This window comes from Nannobrachium achirus (genome assembly GCF_963921795.1).
Source record: "Nannobrachium achirus genome assembly, chromosome: 21".
Taxonomy (NCBI): Eukaryota; Metazoa; Chordata; class Actinopteri; order Myctophiformes; family Myctophidae; genus Nannobrachium; species Nannobrachium achirus.
The window spans coordinates 20,115,174-20,139,610 of record NC_137828.1 but is presented as its reverse complement, the minus strand read 5'-3'; the positions used below and the strand labels follow the sequence as shown (position 1 = coordinate 20,139,610).

General features: G+C 42.1%; 1 protein-coding gene across 1 annotated transcript in view; it reads left to right on the top strand.

Moving 5' to 3' along the window:
- The window catches only part of LOC308306630 (dermatan-sulfate epimerase-like protein), a gene marked incomplete at both ends in the record, with an annotated part of 76,716 nt that overhangs the window by 30,943 nt on the left and 21,336 nt on the right, over window positions 1-24,437 (top strand). The window contains 6 exons of the mRNA XM_080751671.1: window positions 4,089-4,163; window positions 5,431-5,580; window positions 6,283-6,413; window positions 17,903-18,154; window positions 21,764-21,771; window positions 23,178-23,299. Of these exons, the coding sequence (XP_080607797.1) occupies window positions 4,089-4,163; window positions 5,431-5,580; window positions 6,283-6,413; window positions 17,903-18,154; window positions 21,764-21,771; window positions 23,178-23,299 (738 nt within the window). The remainder of the gene's footprint in view (window positions 1-4,088; window positions 4,164-5,430; window positions 5,581-6,282; window positions 6,414-17,902; window positions 18,155-21,763; window positions 21,772-23,177; window positions 23,300-24,437) is intronic.

The window sequence follows — 24,437 nt, the reverse complement described above, 5'->3', positions numbered from 1 at the left end:
CCATTTGCGCTGCATAGAAACCAATGGCTTCGCTTCGTCCATGTTTTTCTACAGTCTATGGTTAGGACACAGGCCAGAGAAACCTGGCATCAGACACCAGGGCTGAACACTGGATCTGTGACTTAAAAAACATGAATGGAAGATGACTGGAGTTTAGGGGGGGAAGAAGTACCACAATATTCAGCATTTACTCAAGTAATAAAAAGTAATAAAAGTATAAACATATTTGCATCGAAATGTAGGCTACTTAAAATACCAAAAATAAAGGTACTCTATTATGCAGAATGTCCCATTTCAAAAGTGTTCTAATGTATAAAATATATAAAATAGCCAAAGTATATATAATTAACATATGTTTTGTTTGAACCCACTTATTGCGACCGAAGGTCGCATTATACCCTGAGAAATCTCGTAGCTTGTCTGACTGTCAGTATTGTCTGACTGTCAGTACAGGAAGTGATGTCACGTGATGTCAGTGAGTCACAGTGATGTGGTACAGAATGACTCTTATGTGGGCATACAAAGGATGTCACGTGACATCACTTCCTGTACTGACAGTCAGACAAGCGTCAGACAAGCTACGAGATTTCTCAGGGTATAAAAGTTCATATATGGAACCACACAGTACTGAAAATGAACTGCTGCTCTAGAACACATGGGTAGTGTTCCAGACATCTAGGCTGGTAATCCATCTTTTGCAGCGTCACAGGTTCAAGTCCTGACTTGCGACCTCAAGTCCCCATCTCTCTCCCCATTTCCTGCCAGCCTACTGTCAATAAAAAGCAGAAAAATACCCCAAATATTGTCCAGGTGGCAAAGGCATGGCCCATATCTGTGTGGCTGGTTCAGATAGGGATCTCCATGTATGGGCATAACTATTGTATGTATATGGATACATATTAAATAAATAATAAAGGATAAAATAAAATAAAAAGTCCATATATGGTCATTCCCAGAAAAAGAAAAAAACTTTTATGCCCATACATGGAGATGTTTGATGTCATAAATCCCAGGCCGAAAATGTTAGGGTAGCCCCTTATGCCCATATATGGAGATCCACAGGCATCAAACCAAGGCCCTAACTCACCAAGGCCCTGCTTGGCATTACTTACGTATGTTTTATGCCCATATATGGAGATTCCTATATTGTCAATATTAAGGACATTATTAAGGATATTATGTTATCAATATTAACACAATGGCCGCCAAGGTTTCTAACATTTCTAGCTGTTGCTGGTGCCGCCGTTCACTTACGCTTTATTTTGAAGGGACTCGGAAGCTTCGTGCGTGTGCATCGCGGTATAGTGTCGCCGTGAAAACAAGCAGATCTCTGCTTCCCTGGCGTTCTTTGCACCTTATTCAGAGATAAACGCTGTTTTTATGTTTCAGCATAGAATAGAAGTCTATGCAGCATAGACGCTCCATTTTGCTTCTCTGCGGGCAGGGACGGACTGGGACTAAAATTCAGCCCTGGCATCTTGTCCAGACCAGCCCCCACAACCAACGCGAGCACAGATACTCTGCCGACTCGTTGGGTCGAGGGCGGCACATATAAATACTAGGGCTGGGATGCGATTACATTTTTTAATCTAATTAATTACAGGCTCTGTGATTAATTAATCGCAATTAATCGCATTTTAATCGCACATCGATATTTGACCTGAGAAGCATTTTATTCCCAAGTATAACACATGTTGTTGTACGAGTGAATCTAATTTGGCATCCACTGGGCCAAGCAAAGCGCTCTGATAGGCTACTTCTCCCTTTGCGTTTGTTGTCTCTTCTTGGTTGGTGCATCGCTATGATCGGTATGCCCGAAACTGAAGGTTCTGTGGTGCAAAAACTAAGTGCGATTAAAATGAGTTAATTTTTTTAATCGCGTTAATTTTCTGTAATTAATTAATCGCAATTAATCAGTTAAAGTCCCAGCCTTAATAAATACACAAGCTTTTAATATCACAAATTTTACCGACAACATAAATGAAAACCACACAACTACACAATCCATGAATTGTATAAGTTAGCGTACAGTTCTCACCACCAACAAGCGGAGTATGAACATGATTAGTGCCAAAATGTGTCAGAACTTTGGCTAGTTAGCTAATGCATGGAAAAGAAGCATATTGATCTGAGAATTGGATAAACAAGTTGTATTTGATTGCTCAATATCCAGTTGGCTATATGTTATATACTAGATATTCTTTTGTCTAGTATATTGTCTAGTTACAGTATATAGGCTAGCCCCCCCCCCCCCCAGCCTATAGTGTGAGAGAGAGAGGATTAAAAAAAAATCAAATATTGTTTTAAACATGGTCAATTAAATTAAGTCACCTAATTTACAGCAAATTACATCCTGCACATAATTCTACAGTCAGTAAAACTCTGAACTCTGACTGGGGAGGGAGTCGGGGAGATAGGTGGGTTATAGACCATATTCACACCGCGGCCATCTTGGATCACATGACTTCCTGGGGTAGCAGCCTGCATTACAAACCATTGTGAACAATGGAGCCATTGTCCCAAAATATGAGTTCTATTCAACCAATTTCTTTTTACCAAATTGACAAATGGGCAGATGACAACATCAACATCCCCAAATGATTAACTAGAGGGGTATATCCACAATATTCATGGTAGTTAGGTTGCAGTCTTACTCTGTACAAATACTTGCTATAGTATGCAGACTAGTGCTTGCTCTGCCATCATATACCGGTAGTTAATATTACTGTATTGTGATTTTTGCATATTAATCAGAAACAATCTAACAACAAATAGTTAATATGATAGTGGAGCAAGCACTGCACAGATAGCAAGTCTTTGTACACAGTAAGGTTGCAACCTAACTACCATGAATATTGTGGATGTACCCTTTTATTTAATAATGTTGTCATCTGCCCATTTGTCAATTTGGTAAAAAGAAATTGGTTGAATAGAACTCATATTTTGGGACCATCGCTCCATTGTTCACAATGGTTTGTAATGCAGGCTGCTACCCCAGGAAGTCATGTGATCCAAGATGGCCGCGGTGTGAATATGGTCTATTGATCTGAGTCTAATGATCAGTATGATGTCCTGACAATCGAAATATGTCTGAATTTTGATGGCGTGTCATTACATTTTATGTCGACATGGCACACTGACTATCTAGAACAGGGTTTTTCAAAGTGGGTGACGGGGCACCCTGGGGTGCCGTGACGGCAGTCCAGGGCTGCCGTGAAATAATTTGATGATATTTGGAGTTATTCTCAGTCAGTTCTAACCAAATGGCTGTTATCTCAACATTTTCCTCATCCCATTTTCCTCATTCCTCATGATGCGTCATCGCATCATCTCCGTTCACTACAATGATCAACCGGAGATGACGCGACTGTCCACTAGAGGCGGAAGTCCTATGTTAAGCAAAATAATTTCGGACAAAAATGCTTTTTATTCAACAATCCGGCAGTGGCGTGTAATGAACGTTGCACGGCGTCAAATCGTTATCAAAGTTGGCTTGGGTAATCGCTTTATTTTTGAAATCTGACGTTCCTAGTGCAAACCGTTGAGGGCTCGATTCCCGACTGGTCCTCATGTTAAGGGCACAGCATGACTCTCATGCATATGAGAGTCATGTATTCAGGGCTAGGGTTAAGGTTAAGGTTATGGTTAGGGTTAGGGTTAGGGGTTAGGTTTAGGGATAGAGGTTAGGGTAAGGCCACAGAAAATGAATGGAAGTCTATGTAATTTCCCCAAAAGTGATGTATACAAACCTGTGTGTGTGTGTGTGTGTGTGTGTGTGTGTGCGTGTGTGTGTGTGTGCGTGTGTGCGTGCGTGCGTGCGTGCGTGCATGCGTGCGTGCGCGTGCGTGTGTTTGTGGAAAAAGGTTGGCAGAATGAATAATTATGTGAATGATTCATGGCTAATCAGATGATACCAGCTGTGAACTCCACCCTCATGTGGAGAGGATAAAAAGACACACAGACACGCAGAAACACACTACCCTTCTGGAAGACGCTGACCCAACCTCCACTGAACGAACCTCCACTGAACCAACCTCATGCACTGACCCAACCTCCACTGAACCAACCTCCACTGACCCAACCTCCAGTGACCCAGAGACCACCTCAGGCTGACATGAAGCTGGTTCCTCAACTCCTGTGCTGGCTGGGCCTCATGGCACTAGGTATATTAATATAAGGTTATTTAAAAGGTAGATTAATATAAGGTTCTTTAAAAGGTAGATTAAAGGAGTAGTTCACCCCCAAAATGACTTTTTTTCTATTGATTACTGGAGCAGTGTTTCTCAATCTTTTTTGGCTTGAGTACCCCCTTTCCATGATTTCTGAATCCAAGTACCCCTTTACCCGACAACATTTTGCTTATAAAACTGCAATTAAAATATAAATATGATGCTATGATAACCCCCCATTTCATAACATAAAATAACAAATGGAAATGGGGTGAAGGAGTTTCAAATGGTGCCTCCTTTTCTCGTTTTCAACACTGTGGTCATAACATTTCAGTCAAGTTTTCATGTCAATAACTTCCAAACAACTTTAAAACACATATCCCAGTTGCCTACTGTAGTACCATGTAATTTGGGTTAACAACTCAAGCTCATATCAAGTTTCTCCATGTGTCTTCATTAAACATAACAGTAAATGCTTTTTCCCCTCCTAATTCAATTGTAGTTAATTCTTTAACTATGAACAAGCATGATTTATACTAGTTTTCTTTTTTTGGGGCATTTTCTGAGTACCCCCTGGAGTACCTCCGCGTACCCCTAGGGGTACACGTACCCCCATTTGAGAAACACTGCCATGGAGAGTTGAGTTCAATAATATTTTTTGGTTTTTGTCACATTCCTAAGACAAAAATTTGATTTGAGTAAATTTACCCCCATTGATTCCGGATGGTGACCCGTTTCGAAACGGGTCACCATCCGAAATGAATGGGGGTAAATTTATTGTTATCACATTTTTGTCTTAGGAATGTGACAAAAAACTAAAAATATTATTGAACTCAACTCTCCATGGCATGAGTAATCAATAGAAAAAAAAGTCATTTTGGGGGTGAACTACTCCTTTAATATAAGGTTCTTTAAAAGGCCTCATGGCACTAGGTAGATTAATATAAGGTTCTTTAAAAGGCCTCATGGCGCTAGGTTAATATAAGAGTTATTTAAATATAGGCTAGATATAGATATAATATCTAAATCCTGTTTTCTGGAAAACTTCAAATATTCATATCCATATTTATGCTATAGATATCCTAGATTTGTAGATATCTTTAGATTTGTCTTTTGACATGTTTTCTTTTCTGTCTTTCTTTACCCCCTGTGTGTGTGTGTGTGTGTGTGTGTGTGTGTGTGTGTGTGTGTGTGTGTGTGTGTGTGTGTGTGTGTGTGCGTGTGCGTGTGCGTGTGCGTGTGTGTATGTGTATGTGTGTAGGCACAGTGCATGCCAGGCCCTTTGCTGCTGCGGTCAAGCTGGAGCGTGGAAACTGTCCAGAGTTCTGGTTCAGCTTCAACGGTCGCTGCTACAACTTCGTACATTCAGACCTGTCCTGGCACGATGCAGAGAAGAACTGCATGTCTGAAGGTAGGTAGACAGATAAGATAGATAAACTCAGCACAAAAAGAAGGGACACTTGATTTCGGTCCATTTATCTCCCCTTTAATAATAACAATTTGTATTGTCTTATATAATTTTTATCGTTGATTTGTCACCTTTAAAGTGGGGTACAGCTTGTAAGCATCGGGCATTCGAGGCATGAGCTACACAGCCAAACGTGTGTGGCTGTACCTCGTTGTAAAGGTGACAAATCAACGATAACAATGATATCAAACACTACCATTTGGCATAATTAAAGGGGGGATATAATGGACCGAATGTATGGCACATTTTGGATCGGCACTACCCACATGTTTGGCTGTGGTGCTCATTCCACGAACGCCCGATGCTTACAACCTGTACCTCGTTGTAAAGGTGACGAATCAACGACAACAATGATATTATTTCAAATCTTTTTTTTTTGTAAAACTTTGAATTTTTATGGCATACAGCTCATGAATATCAAAAGTCCATATTTCAAAATATTACAATATTACACAAGACCACTCAAAACAAGGATTTATAATAGAGAAATGTCAACCTTCTGAAGTCAGAGTCCAGTGGGAAGTTTCCGAAGTCAGTTATGATTTGGGGCGCTATGGCACCTGCAATGCTTTTTTTTTTTTTTTTACACAATATTCACATTTTTCGAGAAGGATCTGTATAACACAAATGGTTATACTTATACAGGTGGCAACCTGGTGTCCATCCACAGCGAGATGGAGGACAACTTTGTGGAGGACCTGATCCACCACCAGGCACCGCTGGCCTCTCTGACCTGGATTGGTTTCAACAACCTCTATGTGGAGGACATGGATGTGGTCTGATGAATCCCATGTGGGCTACACCGGCTGGTGGAGACTTAATCCAAACGGTGACACAGGTGACAACTGTTTGGTAACAAAGTGTTTCTCTCATCAGTGGTGCGTCACTGCATGTTCTAGAACGGCAGGGACGGACTGGGACTGTTCTAGAATATGACGAGACGAATGAGTGTTTTCGTTGACTAGACGAGACTAAACGAAAATGTTAGTGGGTGGACGAAGTCAAAATGCATGTCCATTTTTCTGCCATTCCGTCCGTTCCGTCATATTTTGGATCAAAGATGCATAGAAAGCAAGCAGGCACTGGCATAGCAGTGACTGTAGTGGAGAGGCAACGCAGCCGTTGATACTTGATATAAAGTAGCGCCCGCCCGGTACAACCTGTTGTAAACCGCATGATTGGTGGATGCTCTGCTTTGAAAACTTTCTGACTAATGATTTCATTCCTCTCCTCCAAGGCTAAAGGAACGGGGCTAAAGCGCTAGCATGCTAACGATTTAGCCACGTTCTTGAGGAGGAAAAACAACAACAAACGTAGGCTAAAAGTAACAATTATGTAACGTCACTGCATCGATGCAGAACGGCACGCAGATGCATCGCAATGCAAGCAAATTGTCTTAATCTAAAACTTTTTAACAAGACCTCTACTTCATCACTACTATGCAGTGTGCACTCGACACAGCACAGTACACACTGCAGCCAGGCAGGCAACAACATAGCATCAATAGCGTGTGTCAATCTGTGGGTCGAGACCCCAGAGAGGTCCCAAAATGATTTTGGGGGGTCCCCAAACCCCCAAACATACAGTGTATTGAGGGTTTATGTAGACTACATATCTAAAGTGACAACGTAAGGACTTTTTTTTTACCTCTGAAATGATATAATTAAATTGACAAAGGGTCAAATTGTCAAATATTAGAGGCTGAAATTGTGAAAATAGCTGATCTACATGCTCACAATGCCTCACAACGTGAGGGGTTGTGAACATGTAGATCTGCTATATTTTCACAATAGAAACCGTGTTATACAAAATGTTATGCTTCAACTCTTAGTGCTCGTCAGGGTGGGGGGGTCCCCAATTAAAATATGATTATTTTGGGGGTCGCAGACATAAAAGGTTTGCCTTATTGACTGTGTTTCATTTATTTATTTAAAGACACATTTTTCTTTTTGACTAAAACTACTGACTAAAACTGGACTAAAACCAAACAACACTGATGTGAGGGGTCAAACTAGGGGGTTTTCATGATTCTGAATCCATTGAAAAAAAAAGAACTAGTTTGACCCCACATGCTACTTTAAACATATTTATTTTGGTGTGTTTTATCCTGTATAGTTAATTTAATGGGACCCCAACTTTCAGCAGCTGTCACAGATTCTTCTATAGGGAAACTGAATTTCAGTCTTTGTGAGATGTGTTACTAGACTAGCCTCGCAACAGCCAGACTCTCCAAAAGGAGAGTCTGGGAGTTCTCCATAGACAATGCATTACGCGATGACGTAGTTACTAACTTTGACTGACAGGTCCATTCAGTAGTCATCAGCGCATCAAAACATTGTCGGCGGGAGTACATCAAATACGTCTTTTCCAGACAGAAATTCCAAAGGTGCAAACTGTTGTTCGTTTTTAAGTTATGATCCGTTGATTTCAGATAAAACTTCGCTTAATGCAGCTTTTATTTGCGATTTGTGAACTCGCATCGGACATGGGGTCCGCCATGTTTATTTACAAAATGCGAGAGCTGTAGCAGCCGCTCAACCAATCAGGAGCGGTGTGAGGCGGGTTCGCTCGTAATGCAGCCTTTTGATTGGAAATTGAACCTAAAAATTCTCATAAAGAGACTCGATGGGAGGGACACCAGACCGAGAAAGGAAGCACATTGGTGATGACGTAACTCGGGATGGCTTGCGAGGCTATCACTAGACACCTTTACAAACACATTGGTGAAGAAATGTTTTGGTAAGGAATTTATTCCAGGATATGACACTATTTCTGAAGATATCCCCCGACCCTACTATGTGTGATTCAGCCTGTTGACTGGGTACTCCACAATAAAAGCTTACTGAGTGCTGTGTACTCCACAATAACAGCTGGCTGAGTGCTGGGTCTCCACAATAAAAGCTGGCTGAGTGCTGGGTACTCCACAATAAAAGCTGACTGGGTACTGTGTCTCCACAATAACAGTGTCTGGAATCTAATCCATGTGCTTACTGGTGCCATCATTTGATTGACAGTGAAGTGACAGTGAAGTGACAATTTAAGGACTTATAAGACCTTTTTACTTACACTGGCCAAATTGTCCAATCATTTATCTCATTTTCAACCTGCTACTGTACATGCTACTACTGTTTGTCTTGTCTTGTCATGGTCACAGTGGTGGACGAAGTAGTCAACTCCACATGGGTTTAATGGGTTAAATCTAGCAGCAACAGGGAGAATATATGTTTATATCAAAAATTGAAGGATTATTACATTATTGCTGTAACTCACTGTAGTGTGAGTTTATGCTGTCTTTTAATATGTGTGAGTGAGGAGAGTCCAGGTGAATAAATAAACAGGCTCTGGCACTGGAATAGCCAGCTACTGTAACAATGTGCTGCCAGGATGAATCCACAGACCTCCATATTATAACTTTTTATGCTTTAAATGAATGCCTGATTCATCATAAAAGAGTAGGCTATTGCACTAAAGTATTGAAAATAGCTGATCTACAAGCATGTGAGCTTATAGATTGTTTATTTTCACTGTTTAAAATTACTTCATTCGGTAAAAGTACAGTGTGAGTATAAGTGTACAGTCTATACTCACTGTAATAGAGAAACGAAGCCATGTCGTCATTTGTGCGTAATGACGCCCTCTAGGGGGTTCATGCTGGTATTGTTTTGTATTCAAATCGCCATTGGGAAATTTGCGATTGCCGCATATAAGGACTGTGTTAAAAAAATAAACACACCATGTGCGCGTTTCTGTCAGCGGGGGGGTTCTGCATAGTTTATGATATTCATTCATATCTGATATAGCCTGTTGTCAGAGAAAATGTAATCAACGCTGTCCTAAATGTTGGAAACTACAGAGAGACACTCGTGTCTGGGACAGACTGTCGCTGAGAGCATGTCCGCGCACATGGTGTGTTTATATTTTTAACACAGTTCTTATATGCGGTGATCGCAAATTCCTCAATGGCGATTTGAATACAAAACAATACCAGCATGAACCCCGTAGAGGGCGACATTTCACGCCATTTCACGGAAGTGACATCACACTTCGCTGCTGAATTGGCGCTGACTTTTCTCTATTCAAATGGGTGAATAGAAAGCATTTTTCCATCATTCAGTACTTATTTTTTCAGTTTGCCAATAGTACAGTGGTACGATAACGATGTTATTCAATGATTGTACTGTAGGGCTTTTTTATGACACTTGACTCAATCATGACTGTTCAACATGTTTCAACATCTTAACAAAGTAATTCATGAATGGCATTGCACCTACATGCTACAAGCACTAGCATAACATTACCTACATTAACATGCTACAAGCACTAGCATAACATTGCCTACATTAACATGCTAAAGGCACTAGCATAACATTACCTACATCAACATGCTACAAGCACTAGCATAACATTACCTACATTAACATGCTACAGGCACTAGCATAACATTACTTACATTAACATGCTACAGGCACTAGCATAACATTACCTACATTAACATGCTAAAGGCACTATACATTACCTACATTAACATGCTACAAGCACTAGCATAACATTACCTACATTAACATGCTAAAGGCACTAGCATAACATTACCTACATTAACATGCTACAAGCACTAGCATAACATTACCTACATTAACATGCTACAGGCACTAGCATGATAACATTACCTACATTAACATGCTACAAGCACTAGCAGAACATTACCTACATTAACGGGTCACGTTATGACATATGCACCAGCGTCTCTCACAGGGCACGCACCATGCATGCAGCTGCACGTAACAAAGTTAACCCTTTATCTCGTCTCTGGACGAGACAACTGAGTTTTGGCACAGCGACCTCCAGTGGCCTTGTCTCGTTACTGAACGAGTTTGGCGTACAAAATGTTAAGGACATATGGGAATGCCCATATTTGGTAATATCCATATATGGGCATGTTTTGACATAACGTAACTATCATGAAGGGGTCTCCATATATGAGTAACTGGTCCCATATACATCAATGGCCAGATGGCCAAGAATTGCCCTTTAGGGCGAGGTCGCATGTCACCCTGAGGTCGCAAGTCACCCTGAGGTGTCTTACTAGTAGTTAACTATGAAAACCGTCACATCTTGTTCATATCTCTGTCACGCCTGACACTGTGGTTCCCCTGACACATCACTGTGACATGTGATGTCACCTGTGATGTCACAGTGATGTGTCAGGGGAACCACAGTGTCAGGCATGGTCTATCTATGGGTTTGCCGATCTGACATCACTGTCATGGGAACCACTCTAACAGAAATCCTTTTATGTCCATATATGGAGATCCCTGATGTCATCAATATTAAGCCCATATCTAACATGACTTCACATGGGAATGCCCATATATGGAGGAAGACAGCCCATATGTGTGGCCGGTTCAGACAGGGATCTGAGCATAAAAGGGATTTTTGTATGATGTCAGATGTGATAGACGTCATCGGATTTTCACATAACGAATAACTGAGTAAGCATGTTTTGGGTCTCACAGCATATCTCCATATGCAGTACATGGATCTCCATGGGTAACTGGTTCGATATACATCACTGGACAGACGGCCAAGACATGGCGTGACCTCGCCCTCGCTTGTCGCCCTGAGACCAATTTGTGTTTTCAGATATTTAACCACTTGAACCGTCAATACTTCATAAACTCGACCTTTCACTCTGTACTTAGTCTGCTCTTTTTCCCCTCTACAGAAAAATCTGCTTCAAGTAGCGTGTGAGGGGTCTAACTAGGGTTTTTTCATGATTCTGAATCCATTGCAAGCATTTGTGTAGCATGAAAAACATTCCTTGGGCGCTCACAACGCGTCGAGCTGCGACGCGGTGTGAGCTTGTAGATCGGCTTTAATTCTGTGTGCTCACTGCACGGCTTTGCATGCAATTAAGCAAGAACTTCTTTCTTCTACAGCCTGCAGGTGTGCAGCCTTGCAGGACTGCGGGCGGCAGGCTGTATTGATGTCTAGCCACAGGAAAATAGCTGATCTAAAGGTCACAAGGCACCGCGTTGGGCCGCATTGTGCCACGTTGTGAGCTTGTAGATCGGCTATAATTCTGTCATTTCTGTGCGCGCACTGCACGGCACTGCAGGGGCGCGGGCAATTATTTTAAAATAAAATGATGCTTTCCAGTACAGTAGAACAGTACTGTACAGGAGAGTAAGAAAGGAGCAATTCTCTTGCATGTTGCCTTCTAGTAGGGAGATTGGAGGCGGCTTTTGCGTTTCTTTTCTTCACCATAGTAAAAGGGCACTTTTTCTCTGACAGCCAAAAGGTCAGGTGCTCAAGCACCCTTTGATGTAGTGGCGTTTCCATAAAGCCACTTTTTGCGCATTAACGGCTTATTCGCAAAATCTTTTTATGGAAACACTTCAAGATGCGAATAAACTTTCATTATCCGCAAAAAGAATTATCCGCTTGGAGGAGGTGGATTTTGAGGCTTTATCGAATAAACTAAATGCGCATTTGTGAATGGAAACGGGATGACGTTCTGGTCCATATCGTCCTCCTATAACACTTTCCCCCGCCGCTTAATTAACGTCCATTGTATAGCGTTTAGCCCACAAAACAAACCGGTTGTTGCACACGGAGTGACCCTTCGTCATCACACCGTGTTGCACGTGCCAAAAGTGGCAGTACAAGCACACAGCAGCTCGCATCTGCGATGCAGTCTGCCCGGAGGACTCAACCGGGCGGCGGGGCGGCCACCTCGGCTCGGGGACGCCACTCAGGGGCGCCCCGGCCGGGGTCGCTTATGCTCTGTGCTCCCGCCGGCCGCACTTTCTCTGCGGCAGTGCGTCGCGACCGGCTCTGGGTTGGGATGCGTGTGCAGCGAGTCACAGCAGTGCCCTCACGTCTCTCGGTCTGAAAAAATCAGCCACATCCCAGCTCTGTGCACTGTGTGCAAGCCCGCGGGAAGTGTTTACAGCATGTCGGTTAGACGGACCCAGGCAGGATCTCCCAAGAATCGCATTTCACCAGTTTAAACGGGCTAAATTCGCTTTGTCTTAATGCGCTTTGTCTTAATTCTGATAATTCGCTTCCCTAATTCGAATACGTTTATGGAAACATGGCTAGTGTCTGCACGTGCCTGTTAGAGAGCCATTAGGTTAGGTAGGCAGTATTTTTTCTATACGACCCATTTGGTTGGTACAAATGCAGAGAACACACAGGCGTCATGCATTATCAGCTTGTCTAGACAGAGTTTACAGGGTTATTTGTGCTTCACAGCGCGTCGATCAGCATGTTCAGGTTTGTGTGGGTGAAATTGTCTGGTCTTTCCTTTTGCCTCAAATCCTATCCCCCTCTCTGCACTCCATCCTTCTATCTCCATCCCTCCCTCCCTCACTCTCTCTCTCTCTCTCTCTCTCTCTCTCTCTCTCTCTCTCTCTCGCTCAGAGAAATTATATGCTATTTAATTACAGCAATTAAAGTTAGTTAACCATTATCATCAACAAACATCAAACACTTACACTAAAAAGCCCTGGTGTTATAGGCGAAACACAGGTATGATACATTCTGAGACCTGAAACTGACACCGTTTACAGTCACCAAAGATCAGGGGTATGACATAGGGGATATGTAACCTTAGATATGTAACCTTAGATTTCATATCTCAGTGACCTTCGACTGCAGTGCAGTCCCAAAAGGTGTCACCTTGTGACACAGAACTTTGTGTTGAAGAAACTTGCTATGACTCCTTTTTTGAGGCGAGCGTATATGAATATGAATACTGCATGAAAAATGACCAGGACAGTTCACTGAATATGGGGCAAGATACATTGTCTTACGTTTTACATCAGAGAGCATGTATAAATTATTCATGTAACATTCTCAATGGAACTACCTGGTTAAGCAGAATTTGAATAAGTAAAAGAAAATGTAGAATTCTATTTGTATATGCTGTAAAAAGGCCCTTTGCTTCATATATTCACAAAGTATTCCCCAGAACAGATTTCTGGACATGTCTAGTGTATTAATGGTTTCTAGGACAATGAGTGGTAGTCATGGGAGCTTCAGTTATTGCTTTGCTCTGCAACTATACAGTAAAGATAGATTCATACATTAATATGAGGCCCTCTTTTATGTTTCATTTCACTTTGAGCACAGAGCACTTTATGAGCATGTTAAAATAAAATAAAAAACTATTTTCTTAGTCTCTGTCTAACGAGTCTTCCTTAAAGGTTTGTGCAGAGAGCGAGTATTTCTCGGGTAGTTTTCGGTCATGTTTTTGAGACCACCGCACCTGCAGTCAACCCTCTAGTCTAGAGTCTAGACTATCTAATTATAGGGAGGGTAAGGATCTGTCCTTTGTCTAGACTCTAGACAAAGGACAGATCCTTACCCTCCCTATATAATAACACTGGTGAAATTTTGTTTTTTCGATGTCCCGTCATTTCGACTAAGAGTTAGGGTTAAGGTTAGGGTTAGGTTTTAGGGTTTGGTTTAGGCATAGTTTTACTGAGGTTAGGCTTAGGGTTAGGTTTAGGCATAGTGGTTAACATGCACCAGGTTAACATTCACCCGTGTCGAAAAGATGGGACGTCGAACAAATGTTACGTCGAAATGATGACACGCTCCCATCAACACTACAGTGGTGAAGAGTCACGTCCCCTCCATTGTTATCAGGTAAAATACGCTTCTTCTCAGATCCCTGTTATGTTTTGTTAGTGATTCCCTTTAGAGATCCCTCTGAGTCAGTCTACCACATGAAAAAAAAGAAAAAAAAATATGAGCAGTGTAAAATATACACAAAGTTTATGATTTACACATAAGACGTGGTTAAAGCAGTGACAGAGGCAGATGTACGATAAATGCAGTAAGGCAGTTAGTTCTCAAACGTTTTCACGCCAAGGACCCCCAAATTGATATATATTTGGCCACAGACCCCCATCTGAAAACGTTTTGTGCCAGGGACCCCCCACAAGAGAATATCTATTTCCAAGTTTGCAGCGTCGCACAAAGTGACCCTCTGTGAGCTTGTATATTTGCTATTTTTGAATATCCTAAGTATACTTGGATAAAGTGGTTGAAATGATTGTGATGCTGTATTAACATTTTGCCCCTAGAACCCCAGGGGGGGTTTTAGGGGCAAAATGCAACCCAAAATGCAACCTCCCATGCAACCACCGCAGTAAGGACCTTAGTTTATCAATAGAATGAATGAGCCAGTTTAAATAGCAGCGGATATCAATGTACAACATGATGAGTATTACATAAGTGGCCGCACCTGCAATCATACAGTCATATTATACACCGAAAAATCTTCATTTGTGGTGGCCTGTGTGGCCTGTGGCTCAGTGCTTGTTCAACAGTCTGATGGTGGCCAGCGAGAAACTGTTCATTTATCTGGTCTTTACAGTGTCTTTACAGAGGATTAGTAACACACACACACACACACACACACACACACACACACACACACACACACACACACACACACACACACACACACACACACACAGAGAGCAGTCTGGAGATTGTATCGTAGCCATTAAAAGCCCCTGATCAGCAGTGAATGCACAATACTGCATCAGAGACACAGCCCAAATATAATGACCGCAGCCATCAGCCCAATCAGTAGCAGCCTCTTATCTGACTGTCTGTGCTGCCTGGAACTCAATCAGATCCTCCTTCTCTTGACTGAACGAGACCAAAGACGCTCACTGCCACTTCTGATTTGATTGGCAAAATGCAGAATTGATAGGAGCACGCGAGGGAGTGAGAGGAGCAGAAGCAACAAGCATGAGGAGAAAAAATCTGAAGGAAATGATGTTTCCATCATTATAGTCACAAACAGGCACATGCACTCACAGACATCAAAGAGGGATTGGGCACCTGTCCTTTTACCTGTCTGTAGGGTTACAGACAGGTCATGGCATTCATGGTCTCTCCAGACCATGAATGCAGTTTTAACTATAAAGAAAAATGAAAATACCCTGTTTCCATGTCATATAGAATTAAAGAGAATTGCCATGTCCAAACTCTCCTGAACTTGAATGCAACGTCTTATGTTGAAAGAATTGCCCTCTCAGTGTAGAAATCCATGCAGTTACGCCACATCTCCAATATTGCCAAAAATAGACGACCTCCAAGCTCACAACACGTCAATGTCAACGCCTGCATCTCTAACATTCTCTGCACATCCCTGGTCACAAAGGCTGGCATTAGAGCGCTTCATCACATAAGATTGTTCCTTGGAAACCAACCAAGGCTGGTGGTGTCAGAGGACACGTTGCTGAATGGTGCATTTACTATTAGCCTATTGTGTAATGCATATTTTATTCTACCAGGACTATACTCAAGGGCAAATAACCCTGTTTGACATTCATGCTGGTCTTAGGCCCTTTAAATCCTTAGAGTCCTGTAGGCTATAATTCTTAGAAATATTGCCATAGATTCCTAGATTATTGCCTTTAATTCTTAGGTTCCTGCCTTAGAATCTTGGATTATAGGCTATCGCCATATAATAAGGTCCTTAGATAGTTATATACTGTAGTGTACTCCTACGTTCTTGCCTTTCATTACTTAGGTTCTTGCTTTAAATTATTTCTTAGCTTATTGGCATAGAGTCTTAGGTTTTTGCCATAGATTCTGAGTGTATGTTCTTGCCTTAGATTGTTAGGTTTCTGCCTTAGATTATTAGCGGTAAATATAATACTGTACATCTACATCAAGATGCAAACTTGGACACATCATCAGTGTTGTTACAGTGTTGTGTCTCGGGTATTGCAACAACAGACACCACCCTCCTCCAGGCGACCCAACAGAGTCTGATCAGATCCCGGCATGTGTCCAAGTGGCATACTACAGCCCCCACTGTCTCTTTTGGCAATTCAAGACTGTCAATGGGGAAGATGGCAGGTGAGATGCTAGCAGCAGGCGTTGGCGACCCATGGAGCAGGGACATGCTGGGCCCCTGATTCAGCCCGGGAAAAGGAGTTAGAGAGGCCCTAATTTTTTTTCCGCCTCCCGGACGGGGCCGCGAGGCCCCAAATACTAACAGATATACGTAAAAATCCCACTCTTTTCAAAAATACCGCTGGCCAGGCGAAATTCCAAGATGGCGGCCTCCGAAATCCAAGATGTCCGTCTGTATCTATTAAAGTTCTTGAGATACAGCATATAGGTACTTTTACAGGCTCAGGTGTATCAATCTAGTGTACCTATATGCTGTATCTCAAGAACTGAAATAGATACAGACATGTACTCGGTACCAAAATATCCGAAATTCCCAACTTTATATTCAACTTTATTACATTTATGGGTCTTACAATCAATGCATTCGGAGTTAGGGTTAGGAAAGGAAAAAACACTTTTTTGGACGGATATCTTGGATTTCGGGGGCAGCCATCTTTGATTTTCAAGTGGCTCGGCTTCTTAAATCAAAGAGTGGCCTCCAAAGATGATGTGTACCAGTTTTCATGCTTGTATCACCAAATAAACCATTATATTACTTACCTGCTGCACTGAGGTGTCGGCCATCTTGAACAATGGCCGCCATATTGAAATTTCAATTGGCTCGGACAATTCTCTTGTCAAGTGACCCATGGAGACTGCTCATACCAATTTTCACGCTTTTATCATAAATTGAAAGATCATAGCACTTATCTGCTCCGCTATGCCCCCCACAAAACATATTGCAAAACACATTAAAAAACAACAACTTTAAATTGCAAATCAAAAACTGGTATGAAATAAGAAAATGTTGCAATTTTGCCTAAAGTTATTCCTTCAACTATTAGTATTAATCTGTATTCCAGTAAATGCGTCTGCACTTTTTCATCTGTATTCCAGTAAATGCATCTGGTCTTTTTCCTCACTTCATCACAGAGTCGGTCGTAACGTCATTGTATCTCTCCCGTCAGGATACATGTCCTTATAAATCAAATCATGATGCTGTATTTATTTTTTATTTTTTTCAGGCAATGGAACTGATCATTTGAAATCAGCACTAGCGGTGGCTCAGTGGGAGGCATGGAGACAATGTCCAGGTTTTATCATTAACTAGATGTGGTTCAAAGGTAGTGTTTGCTGGGGGTTCTGAATGCAGTGCAACCATATCTGACACAGCTGTATCTGGTGTCATTATAATAAAGTTGCATGACCCAAATGATTGCTTCAAATCGTTAAGTAAGAAGTCATTTGCATTGGGCGCGCCTAGTAGAGAGGTTTCGATCGTGGGTGAACGCTAACCTGCCGCTGCGGGTGAACGCCCTAACCTGCTGATGGCGGCCAGTAGTCCGAATCGCGGGTGAACGCTAACCTGCCCTCACGACGGGTGAACGCTAACCTGCCCTCACGACGGGTGAACGCTAACCTGCCCTCGCAACGGGTGAACGCTAACCTGCCCTCGCAACGGGTGAACGCTAACCTGCCCTCACGACGGGTGAACGCTAACCTGCCCTCACGACGGGTGAACGCTAACCTGCCCTCACGACGGGTGAACGCTAACCTGCCCTCACGACGGGTGAACACTAACCTGCCGGCGCTGGTGAACGCTAACCTGCCGATGCATGTGAATGCTAACCTGGTGAATAAGCCTAAACCTTAACCCTAAGCCTAAACCTAACCCTTACCCTAAAAGGAGTACTGGGGATTCGAAATAGCGGGACATCTCACGCTCTGACATCACGCTCTGTCATCACGCTCTGTCATCACTGTGATGTCAAATCCCCTTTATGTCCATATATGGAGATCCCTGATGTCATCAATAGTAAGCCCATATCTGTGAATATCTATGGGTACCAGGGTTCTCCATATATGGGTAAACTTTCCGACATCACTGGCCAGATGGCCAAGACATGGTGCACTTTCTCCCTTAGGCGTCTTACTGGGGTGGTGTACTGGTGTTATATGTTCAGCTTTGAACTTAACGCCCAGCGACGGAAACATCTTCCAGGAGCAGGGACGTGCTGGCCATTGGGAAAAGCAGGACAACTCCCGAACGGCCGGTCCAGGCCGGCCATTAGGAAGAAAATAAGAATAAAATGTCGTCCTTCGTTCCATTTTGGGGGCTGGGCGGCCAACAAAGTAAATCGTCACTGTCGGACAGAAACCTTGTATCTCCAAGTATCAAATGTATACATTTTTTCGCAAAGCAAAGCCCTGCTTCATCATACAAGGCTGTTGCACAAAAGTAGAGAAAACAGCAGATCTACAAGCACACAACGCCTCGCGGTGCGAGGCGTTGTGTGCTTGTAGATCGGCTGTTTTCACTAGTTTAAATCATTTTTAAAATGATAAATACAAAACAAACGGTTTTGGATATACAAGGTTTCCACCCGACAATGACGAAATATAACTCATGTACAATAATTGTCCCACTGGCTTGTCACTTTGTCACAAATCTTTGAGTAGCAGCAGCGCTATAGAGAGAGATCTCTCTCTATAGCGCACAATGAGGGCCTCTGCAACTCTTTTTCCCGGGCTGAATCAGGGGCCCAGCACGTCCCTGTCCAGGAGCCATTTCAATTGATTCAGCGCTCCTTCTGTGATTGAATTAAGAGATGTCCTTCAAAGTCACACCAGTCAATCAAAGGGACATTCCCTCAGTGGAAAAAACTAAGACATAACACTGCAGAATTAATTAATTAGCCCGATTCTAAAAAACTGTTTTTTTTTGTTTTGTTTTTATGTCTGTATTTCAGTGGTGCTGCTCATACTTTTTCATGTGAAGGACCCCCCAAATTACATGTCTGTGCCCGACAACCCTCACCTCAAAATATTTTATTCCCAGGACCCCGAGAAGCAGAGCAAAGTTTTAATGGCTTATAATCAAATTAAAAAGTCAGGAGATGTCAAGGGATTTTCTTCAAGGATTTATCAGGGAAGGCAGTCCTCGTCTTCTAGTGTCAAATCCTTCACTGAGGACAAGCTCTGTGTTCAAAATTCCATTTTTCATCAAAAGACGGTTTTAATCTCAGTTATGCTCGGCGCACAGTGAGCCATCTTAACAGCGGATCCATAGCACCGTATCATCCATTTCCTTCCCTTCAGGGTCTTGCCTGAGCAGTTTTAAATTGAAAAATGCTGTGTGTGATTATGTGTTTGTGTGTTGTTGTTGTTGTTTTTGCATCTCATGTATTTGTTATGATTTGGGTGAGGCTTGATCTGTTGCTTTGGGCTTCAATTGTAGCCATCCTTGTATTCACGCTGTATGGTTGATGGTATGATTGATACTGTATGGTTGGAATAAGTACTTATTTTTTATTTACGTACTTAACTAAAAGTAGCAATACCACAGTATGACTGGTCCGATTATCAATTAACTAATATTTATAATTATAGCACACCGTTAGGATGCCACTGGATTCTCACCCAGAATTCTTGAGAAAATGGATAGACCGCAAACATCAAGGTTAAACTAAATGATGTTATGGACATGGGGCATTTATTGCACGTGGAAGCGACGCCTTTGTCCTGTTTAATCTGAAGTTATGAATTCAAATGAGTCAAAGCCTCAGTAATTTGCATCAACAAAATAGAAAGGAAACAGAGTTTAACAGAAATGACGGCTTTACTGAAAATAGTAATTCGACAAAAACACAACAAGAACGCACACTTGGAAATGGCTAAATGCAAATGCTTGTGATAAGAATTATGCAAAGAGAGAATGAATGAATAAATAAATCAACACACTAACCGAATTGATGACCACAAGAACTTGGGAATGAATAAATACATGGATTTATAAAGCAACAGTGAAATGAGTTTGCATGTTGTGATTGAAGACAAAGCAGATTGTGCACAGCAATCTGACTGTTGTCACAGCAAGGGATATAATGAAGTAAAACGTAAAACAATTATATTAGCCTGTCAGTGTCCAGTGTCCACCAACAGTCTGGGAAATACATTATGCTTGGACAGGAACATATAAGCAATTGTAACAGAATTGAACCGGACATAAATGAACACATAATAATAAGCAATTAACCAAGATCAATGAACATGTAAAAACACACACACACACACACACACACACACACACACACACACACACACACACACACACACACACACACACACACACACACAAACGCACGCACACACGCAAACACAAACACACACACACACACACACACACACACACACACACACACACACACACACACACACACACACACACACACAAACCTTTCCAAATAAATAGCAGATCTAAAATGATTGCTATAAAAACTTTTGCTGGGCTGAATCCCCTCCAAAGGACCCCTGGGGTCACTGTACTATATAGCTAAAATTAAAAAGACACTGATGATATCCCAGTAGTAAGGAGTTAACCATGAGGGGCAATTCTTGCAATTTCTATGTGTCATTATTTCGACTAAGGGTTAGGATTAGTGTTAGGTTTTAGGGTTATGTTTAGGCATAGTTTTACTGAGGTTAGGTTTAGGGTTTGGGTTAGGTTTAGGCATAGTGGTTAACATTCACCAGGTTAGCATTCACCAGGTTAACATTCACCCGCGTCGAACAAATGGAGCGCCGAACAAATGTCGAAATATCAACACGCTCCCATCGATGAGTGTATTGTACGGTATGTCAGGGAAGTGACTGTAGGTGTGATTGTACTCGTTCTCCTGGCAGTAGATTCAGCGGAGATGGGACCAAGATCTCTGGTTCTTAAGGAGCACATATAATCTATCTATCGTGGAATCTATTCGGTGTGTTTCACCAGAAATGGATGTGCTGTAAAAGCAAACTACTTTGCTGGCTTCAGGCATTGTCATTTGTCATTCCAGAATAGGCTTTCCCTTTGATAATGAATCATTTACCAGTACCACACACACTGCATTGATACCTGCCCCGTTCCAAGGAGATGTGCGATACAATCAAACTCTCATACCAAGCTATGAATATTTCAGGACACTAATTTCAGAAGTCCCTCAAGGTGGTTTGGCTTTTTAAACGGATCCGCTTCAAGGACAGATGGAGAAAAACAGATGAAGATGATAAAAAAACAAAGCAAGAAGCAAACAAACTATAGATTATAGATCAATAAAGCTTCAGCTCACAAAATATTACTCAAAGATGAAACAGTTATTGCCTCCCCTACTGCAACAGATTTGTGTTCCATGTGTTCCCTCAGCCCCTATGTTTCCCTCAGCGACGCGGGTGAATGTTAACCTGGTGAAATGCTAACCTGCTGACGCTGGTGAGTTGCCCCTGCCGACGCTGGTGAATGTTAACCACTATGCCTAAACGTAATGCAAACCCTGACCCTAACCTCAGTGGGGCTGAGGGAACATAGGGTTGAGGAACATAGCCATGATCCCATGCTCATAGTGCTATGCATGTAGACGCTGGACTGAGACAACATGACATGTTTGATTGATTAAGATTTTATTACAGGTATGCATATAGGAAAAGGTTCAGGACAGTACAGTTCAACTATAAGGATAAGAATAAAAAATGCAAGAAAGCCTTTGGCTTGTTTAAATTTCGGTCCCTTTTACAACTCATACAAGATTAAAAGACAGACAAATAGAACACAGTACTATTCTGAAAATATCATAAGACAGTCAGAAAAACAAAAAATAAAATAAAAATGAATGGCAATTACAGTAGAAAGGTCAGGGGGAGGTAAGGATAGGCTTTGTCTTTTTTTTCAGTTTTGAGCTGCAGCCACCTGTAAGTGACTTTTCAGATCGGTTTTAAAGGAAGTTAGGGATTTACACTCCTTTAAGGCTTTCTGTAGGGCGTTCCACATTTTAGTGGCATAGCAGGAGAACACATTTAACCCTTTATGTGTGCCAAATCTGGGTTGGACGTGATCTGTGGAGCTGCCTCTGGTGTTGTAATTGTGAACATCCGTGATGTTTTGGAAGTATTGTGGGTACATGGGCATCTTAGTGGTGTAGTGTATCTTATACACCAGGCCCATTGTAAGATGCTGTACTCTGTCAACTACCGTGAGCCACCCCAAACTTAAAAAAACTATCAGCGGTAAGGTGAGCCTGAGATGGAAGGTTAATCAGAAGCCTAATCAGTTTGTTTTGGGCTGTTTGGAGCCTTATTTTTAAGGCCTTTAAGATGCTGTTGTACCATACGTGGACTCCATAGTCAAAGAGGGGCTGAATGAGTGCTCTTGCTAGAGTCTTCAAAGTATTTTACTGACCAGCGGGGCTATTTACTCTGAAGAGAATAAACACCCTTTGAATGTTCATTGTTACATCGGTTCCTTTCAGTTCATTATTGGTTTCACTGTTTTTTTGTAGAGATTACAGCTCTGCTTTTGTTACAGGAATTCTGTCCACCGACCACCGTGAACTTTCTGCAACACTTCCCCCAATACTCTATGTGAGAGTGGGGTTTAAATTGACAGACAAGGCCAGGCATGTACTGCATCTCTTCACAGCAACACACATCAAAGAGCCTAAGGAAAAGTAATCTGTGTTCTCCAAGGTGTACATTATTCAAATGGAATAAGTTCCTCCCTTTATACCGTGCATTCTACTGTACAGTACAGTGAATCTCCTCTGTGTCTGCAGCTGATGATGTGCTCCTCCTGTCCTGTGAAGAAGCAACAGAGCAGAAGATGTGTTTCCCTGCGTCACTCACTGCTGCCTCCGAGGTGGAGCTGTCGTGTCCCTAAAAAAGGCACAGAGAGATGAGAAGAAAGTGCTTGTGTACTGCAGCCCTGGTCTGTCCCTGTTCACCAGCCCATGCTGACATATGGGAGAGCCTTGCATGAGAGCATTACAGAAATCCACAAGGCTATTTGGCCCCTAATTAAAATCTTGTTAAAAAACACTTGGAATTGCAAGTTCATGAACAGTTCACAGTGAAAATGTCTCATTGATTTATTTTCCGCCGCCCACGTGAAACAGAGGTGCGTGTGTGTTCTTTTCTTTCATGCATGCATTCACAGTGAATAGCCTACTGAATAAAGACTCCAAAAACAGAGCAAATACTAGTTTAAGTTAATAAGACCAAGTTTAACAGCAGCAAAACTATATAGGCTACTGTATATAATTTTGTTTTTATCATAAATGCTCACAAAGATATTACTGCAGGCGAAACAGCATCGACTTGGTCCTCCTACTTGTAATCAGGGACGTGCTGGCCATTGGGAAAAGCGGGCCAACTCCCGAACGGCCGGTTCATTCCCGGCTGGTCCAGGCCGGCCATTAGGAAAAAAATCAAAATAAAATGTCGGCCTTCGTTCCATTTTGGGCACTAGGCGGCCACAAAGGAAATCGTCACTGTCGGGCAGAAACCTCGTATCTCCAGGTTACAAATTTGTAATTTTTTTCGCAAAGCAAAGCCCTGCTTCATCATACAAGGCCGTCGCACAAAAGTAGTGAAAACAGCAGAGCATAGAAATGCATTTTCTAGATCAGATCCACAGAAAACAGCCAGGAAGTGATTTGGGACTCCATTATTGCTAACGTGCTGTGGATTTTTGAGAGCAGCATTACGGGAGATGTTTTTACTGTACACGGCGGCGCGACCCCCCATCAGCTTACAGTCATCAGACGAGGTAAAAAGAACGAGCCGTATTGGCAATGCGCCGCTGTCAAAATTGGGCCGAACGGGAACGTCCGAAGCAGTAAAAGAGTTAGAGTTGGCGCCATAGTTTTCTATTTTTTCTTTTTTTGTATGTGTCTATGAAGTTAACATTATTCTAATAGGCCACTGGGTTGTAATGTGCAGATATGTCTTCCCCATGTATTTGTGTTTACTTCCTTAAAGCTGAAAGCCTCTTAGTCAAAGGGCCAAGTTGAAAAGCACAGATTAAATGACATCATATACTCATCCCCTCCCCTTTTACCATTCAC